The 7,310-nt window shown below is 36.1% G+C and overlaps 1 protein-coding gene across 1 annotated transcript; it reads left to right on the top strand.

The window, feature by feature from the left end:
* The first annotated feature begins 2,422 nt into the window (after window positions 1–2,422).
* On the top strand, window positions 2,423–4,220 carry LOC132893817 (G-protein coupled receptor 135). Its single transcript, XM_060932959.1, has one exon. The coding sequence runs from the start codon at window positions 2,532–2,534 to the stop codon at window positions 3,870–3,872; it is 1,341 nt and encodes a 446-aa protein (XP_060788942.1). The 5' UTR covers window positions 2,423–2,531; the 3' UTR covers window positions 3,873–4,220.
* Window positions 4,221–7,310: the final 3,090 nt, after the last annotated feature.

Raw genomic sequence — 7,310 nt, 5'->3', positions numbered from 1 at the left:
AATATTTAATTAAACAAGCTCAAGTAGTTATGCAAATGAAGAATAATCACAGAGGTGACTCAAACGTGCAGGATTCAGTGAAGTCTCTAGTAGTGATGTGTCGTTCACGAAAGAGTCGACTCTTTTGAGACTAGCATAGATTAGCTGTTTCCCCCCTTTTCAAGGAAAATGTAAACATTTCATTGAATAAACTCAAGTAGTGATGCAAATGAAGAATAATCACAAAGGTCTAATACTTTGCTTTCGGCAAAATATTTTAAAATAAAAATTCGACTAAAATCTCATGGTGTTTAGTAGATATCGTTTAGAAATGTAATACTACCTACTTATTATGGGGATATGAACAATTTAAATATACAAATTTAATGAATCAGAATGTTCCAGAACTTACCAGAACTAGGTACTTTGCTAGCTATTAAACTATTGGCGAATTTAAAAGAAATGTTAAATTTGAATGAATGAATGAATGAATGAATAGACAACAAAACAGGAAAAATGCATAACAAAATCAACTTTAAACTGTTTTGTTGTTGTTGTTGTTGTTGTTGTTTTTGTTTTTTAATATAGGGGTATTACATGTATGTTAAGATTTTAAACTTTGATATTTGTGTTTTGGTGATCAGTTTCTGTTATAAATGTGGTTCTTTAACAGTTTGTCTTTTACATTTATAAATGTTTTGTAAAAATATATTCTGCCGTTGTATTCAAAATATTTATTATTTTATGTCGTAATAATAATAGCTAACTCAACCGGAAGTGATTCTATTCAACTCTTTTATTCAACGATGTCTTTGGTTGCTTAGTAACAGACCGTTTGTGGGAAGGGCGTCAAAAAACGTTTCTGATACCCATTTATTTAATTGTTTGTTTACTTTCAATGGATTTTATTTGCGTTTAGTTTTATTTTATTATTTTAGTGAGAATGTTTTTCATTCTTTTTGTATTATAAACAATAAAAATAAAAAGATTAAACCTAACACTACTGCACTAAAACAGATTTTATTATTATTATTATTATTATTATTATTATTATTATTATTATTATTTCAATTTTATTTATTTATTTATTTATTTATTAAACAGAACAGGCAGAATTTCAACAGAGAAGTCCGCTGCCTTGGACGTAGCCAATAAAAATGCAGCTCTGTTGTCATGGTAACACTTGGATACGTCACAGCTTTGAAGCCCGGGAGAAGACGGTTGCCATGTTGTTCCAGTCAATCCCCCCTTTAAATATTATTGCGCTGCAAAACAATATCTATGATGTGGGTGCCAATAATGGGGTGTTTGTTTGTTTGTTTGTTTGTTTGTTTGTTTGTTTGTTTGTTTGTTTGTTTGTTTGACATTACACATTACATTGAGTTGTTTTCTTTTATTTACTCAGAATTCAAATCATGACTAGTCTATAAGTATTTATTTTATTTATGTATTTATTCAATTTTTTCATTTATTTACATGAATTTCTTTTTTTCACATTTTACGTTATATTCATCGATCACTTTAGACATACATTTTATACTTTACTTTTAATTCAGCATTTAAAAATTGGCCTGCTTTGTGCATTATAAGGCCGTCTTTTAAAATGCAGTTTTAAAAATACACAAATTTTTCATTTATTTATTTTTGATTGTCCTTGGGTGACATTAAATGTTTATTTTTTGTCTTTCAAATGCTAATTTTAAACACAAACTCGAAATAAATACCTAAAATTACCCAACATTACCTAACCTCACATTTATAAAAGTCATTTATGTTTAATTCATTAAGAAACCACACAATTCTTTTTTAATTACAATTAAAATATGATGAATTCTGCAGATTTACTCCGGTTAGTGTTTTATTATATCACCCATTTGGTTCCAGGGAAATAGATTTGTTTAAATCTGGCTTATTCAAAGTTACTTTGTCCTTTTACTAATTAAATATACAGCTTATATACATAGAGTTAATTAAATAATATACAATAGTTTATGCAGTTAAATATACAAATATTCACAGTAATGTTCATACATTTGTAGTTAATGGATTGTTAGTAGATTGTCAAAGTGTTTCTTTATCCTTTAATATTAAATTTAGCATTTAATTTAAAAATATACAGCACTGAGATTTCCACAAATAAAAAAGTGCTATTTAACCTTGCACTGCAGTAACTGGATAATAATAGTATTAGTTTTAGATTATTAGCACTGTTATTACAATAGTTTGGCTGTGAAATAGTTCACCAAAATGGCAACCCTGAGCAGAGTTGGAGGAGGGGAGCTGCACAATGTCCATCTCAACATGCACAAATAAGACCGTAATTCTGCTGCTGCTGCTTCATCAGAGCAAAGAAAAAAAAGAAAATGAACCTGCAGAAAGAGACACTCTGTTTGAGAAGTCCACCATCTGGGGTTCCTCAGGGATGGATGTGTGGCCCGGGGACGGTTTAAAATTTTTTTTAATCCAGTGTCTCCTTTCTTAGGCTGAGACTCAGCACATTATTGTGAAAGGGATGAGTTCTCTCCGGCTGTGTGGCTCCTCGATCGTGTCCGATGGATGTGAGTGGCAGCAACATGACTACAGTGGTGGACAACATGTCAACTTCGGCTCTGATCTGGGAAACAAAGACGGCGAGTTCTCTGGCTCCTCAGATCACAGCTGTAAACAGCACATCTGGAGCAATGCCACTGGAGGTCTCAGAAGGAAGCTCAGTGCTGCAGGGAATAGCCGTGGCCGCTCAGGCTCTCCTGCTCCTGGCCATATTTCTGCTCTCCAGCTTGGGAAACTCTGCTGTGGTGATTGTGATCATCAAACACCGGCAGCTCAGGACGGTCACCAATGCATTCATCATGTCCCTCTCGCTGTCCGACTTCCTCACCGCCGTGCTCTGCCTGCCTTTCTCCTTCATCATGCTGTTCAGTAAGGATGGCACTTGGATGTTTGGCGAGCACTTCTGCATCGCCAATGGGTTCTTCAACACCTGCTTCGGGATCATCTCCACCTTCACCATGACGCTCATCTCCTTTGATCGGTATTATGCTATTGTCAGGCAACCACAGGAGAAGATTGGGAGAAAGAAGGCCATCCAGCTGCTGGCAGCCGTCTGGCTTTCAGCAGTGATCTTCTCTTTCCCGTGGTATCTCCTTATACGGACGTCGGAACACCTTGTCATTCACAAGCGTGGATTTTACCACTGCATGTATGTTTTCCACTCGGGGACGTCCCGCATGGGCACGGTGTACAGTGTGTCCTTAATTGTCGTGTGCTACCTCCTTCCATTTGCACTTATGTGCTTCTGCCACTATAACATTTGCAAAACGGTGCGTCTCTCCGAGATCCGGGTGCGACCCGTCACTACATACGCGCACCTGCTCCGCTTCTATAGCGAGATGAGAACAGCTACGACCGTGCTCATCATGATTGTCTTCATCATCTTCTGCTGGGGTCCATACTGCCTCATGGGGATCGTCACTGCAATCGGAAACTATGCCTTCAATCCGGCCATGGATGCCGTAGCCGTGTGTATGGCGTGGGCCAACGGCGCCATTAACCCGCTCATTTATGCCATGAGGAACCCCAATATCTCAATGCTGCTGGGTCGCAGCCGTGAGGAAGGATACAGGACTAGAAATGTCGCCGCTTATCTGTCTGCGCAAACTCGAACACGTAGGCGAACAGTGTCACGCTCGCACGCAATACGAGAGCGCTACATAACAGGAACACGTACTGGTGGAAATAGTCGAGTGTCGTCTTCAAGCCCGGCCAACGGTGGAGAAGTGGCCATGTGGGCATGCAAGAACCCAGCTGTGTTTTTCTGTACAGATGCACATCTCGACACAGCCACCGATATCGGACACGAACCAAAACATGACACGGCGAATACTAGTCTCTGATTTAACATTTTTCCCAATGGCTTGTGTAACTTGGTTTATAAACATGCATAAGTAGTTGGACTGGTGTTATAAATCTCATTTGCATCAATGTTTACGTAATGTTTTAAGTGCCAAACTCAAAACCAGGGTGCATGCAATCACATCGCAACACTGTGGACGAATCAAAACATAACATTTTGCCTTTAATATGGGGAAGACATGGGATGGTCGTAATGTTAAATTATTTTTTAACATTTCTTTTCATTTAAAGTTGCAGTCAAACCTGAAATTTGCAGTTCACCTTTGTAAACGAAAAGTAAGGAATCTAAATTATGTCGTAAAAATTGGACATGACATGAAAATCACCAAAATTATTTGCAATGAAAGTGAAACTCCTTTAAATAAATAAAAAAAAATGTACTTGTTAAATTTTCTCTTACCAAAAGCTGGTGTGACTGAGGTTTAATTCAAATGCTTTGCTCAAAATCTACCATAATGTTTTTCTTTTTACACTTGTTATATCAGTTAGGTGTATCTGTGTCTCTGCGCTGAATAAAAATGGAGTTTTCCAGTTTTGAAGGTGTAGAGAGAAATGAATTATTCATTAAAATTGAATCCACTTCTATTAAGCAAACATGGGTTTGTATTAGCTGTGCACGGTGCTCACCAAAACCCTGATTTTACACTTTGGGTTATATGTTATAAAGTGAAAATATCATGAATGTAGCCAAAGATATCTAATATTCCTAATATTTTATCTAATTATGAGATAAAACAATTTCAATTGTTTTATTTTATTGGTAGATTTCTTTTTCTCTTTTTTTAGGAAGAAATAGCTAAAATGATCTGCAAATAGAATAAGACAGTTTCAAACCTGAAATATATCTATGTCTAGAAATGGACTCCATAACTGTATTTGTATTTTACTGTAAAGATTTAAAGAACTGCTCCGTTTGTGTCTAATAAGACTGAAATCTCCATGTAAGACTGAGGATTGAGTGGAGCCATATCTTAACCAGTGTTACATTATCACATTGTTACACTATTCCAGCGTTTCAGGGTTACAGTAGTACAGTGTTACACTATTACAGTATTACAATGTTAAACTATTACAGTGTTAGTGTTACAGCATTACGGTGTTACAGTGTTACAGCATTACAGTGTTACAACATTACAATGTTAAACTATTACAGTGTTAGTGTTACAGCATTATGGTGTTACACTGTTACAGTGTTACAACATTACAATGTTAAACTATTACAGTGTTATAGTGTTACAGCATTATGGTGTTGCACTGTTACAGTGTTAAACTATTACAGTGTTAAACAATTACAGTGTTACACTGTTACAGCATTACAGTGTTAAACCATTACAGTGTTATAAGCATTATGGTGTTACACTGTTACAGTGTTACAACATTACAATGTTAAACTATTACAGTGTTGCACATTACACTGTTACACCATTACAATGTTATGGCATTAAGGCGTTACGATGCTATGATTTTCCCCATCTCCCTTCCTCATGTGAAAAAGCAAAGATTTCCTCATTGCACTAAGAAACAAAACTATAAATAAGAGCTCAATTATTTGCTTAGTCATGTTTAACTGCATTTCTTTGATCTTTTTTTTTAATTTGTAACACAGACACACACACACGTTACATAATATACAAGTAATATTTCAGAGGTTTTGTGCACACGCTGATCTAAAACAGATGACCACTGCTATTAAAAACATCATAAGGAAACTGTTTACACAATAAAGATGGCTTGTGATCCAACTAAGTACTGTGGAAAAAAAACTCTGTTTATTAATCATCCATGTTTACGGAAGAGGATCAAATGTTTGGACACGCTTCCTCAATCATTCAGAGTTTTTCCTGTATTTTGACTACTTTCTATATTGTAAAACAATACTGAAGACATCAAAACCATAAAATATGGAATTATGTGTCAAAGAAAGTGTTAAAAAACAAAATATGCTTGATATTAATATACTTCAAAGTATCCAGCGTTTACCTTGATGACACTTTGCACACTTTTGGCATTATCTTAACCAGCTTCATGAGGTAGTCACCTGGAATGCTTTTCAATTAAAAGGTGTGTCTCGTCAAAAGTTAATTAGTGCAATTTCTTGCCTTCAGAATGCATATTAAACCAAATAGTAAATAATAAAAATACAGTAAATAGCCCTATTCCACAACTATAGTAATCCATATTGTGTCAAGAAGCATTCAACTAAGTAAAGAGAAACGACATCCATCATTACTTTAAGACACGAAGTGACTTTTAATTAATAACAATAAAGAAAAAACATTGCACCTGAAGATGTATCCAAACTTTTGACTGGTACTGTAGTTTGTCAAAAAATTTCAAAGGAAAGGGATTTTGGCTTAAAATTAAATCAGTCAAAATATGCTTAATGTGAAAATTTGCTTATTCAGCTTTCTGCTGGAGCTATGAGATATAGATGAAAATGTATGGGTTCACACTTTGTGGTTCTTCAGTTGCTCCTCTGGGGGGAGGGTTTCCCCAATCAAACTATTTTAGAAGACTGTAAGAACTTGCAACCCTGATTCCAAAAAAGTTGGGACAAAGTACAAATTGTAAATAAAAACAGAATGCAATAATTTACATATCTCAAAAACTGATATTGTATTCACAATAGAACATAGACAACATATATGATGTCGAAAGTGAGACATTTTGAAATTTCATGCCAAATATTGGCTCATTTGAAATTTCATGACAGCAACACATCTCAAAAAAGTTGGGACAGGGGCAATAAGAGGCTGGAAAAGTTAAAGGTACAAAAAAGGAACAGCTGGAGGACCAAATTGCAACTCATTAGGTCAATTGGCAATAGGTCATTAACATGACTGGGTATAAAAAGAGCGTCTTGGAGTGGCAGCAGCTCTCAGAAGTAAAGATGGGAAGAGGATCACCAATCCCCCTAATTCTGCGCCGACAAATAGTGGAGCAATATCAGAAAGGAGTTCGACAGTGTAAAATTGCAAAGAGTTTGAACGTATCATCATTTACAGTGCATAATATCATCAAAAGATTCAGAGAATCTGGAAGAATCTCTGTGCGTAAGGGTCAAGGCCGGAAAACCATACTGGGTGCCCGTGATCTTCGGGCCCTTAGACGGCACTGCATCACATACAGGCATGCTTCTGTATTGGAAATCACAAAATGGGCTCAGGAATATTTCTAGAGAACATTATCTGTGAACACAATTCACCGTGCCATCCGCCGTTGCCAGCTAAAACTCTATAGTTCAAAGAAGAAGCCGTATCTAAACATGATCCAGAAGCGCAGACGTCTTCTCTGGGCCAAGGCTCATTTAAAATGGACTGTGGCAAAGTGGAAAACTGTTCTGTGGTCAGACGAATCAAAATTTGAAGTTCTTTATGGAAATCAGGGACACGGTGTCATTCGGACTAAAGAGGAGAAGG

This window comes from Neoarius graeffei, chromosome 11 (assembly GCF_027579695.1).
Source record: "Neoarius graeffei isolate fNeoGra1 chromosome 11, fNeoGra1.pri, whole genome shotgun sequence".
NCBI lineage: Eukaryota > Metazoa > Chordata > Actinopteri > Siluriformes > Ariidae > Neoarius > Neoarius graeffei.
This window is presented reverse-complemented; position numbering and strand designations above follow the sequence as displayed.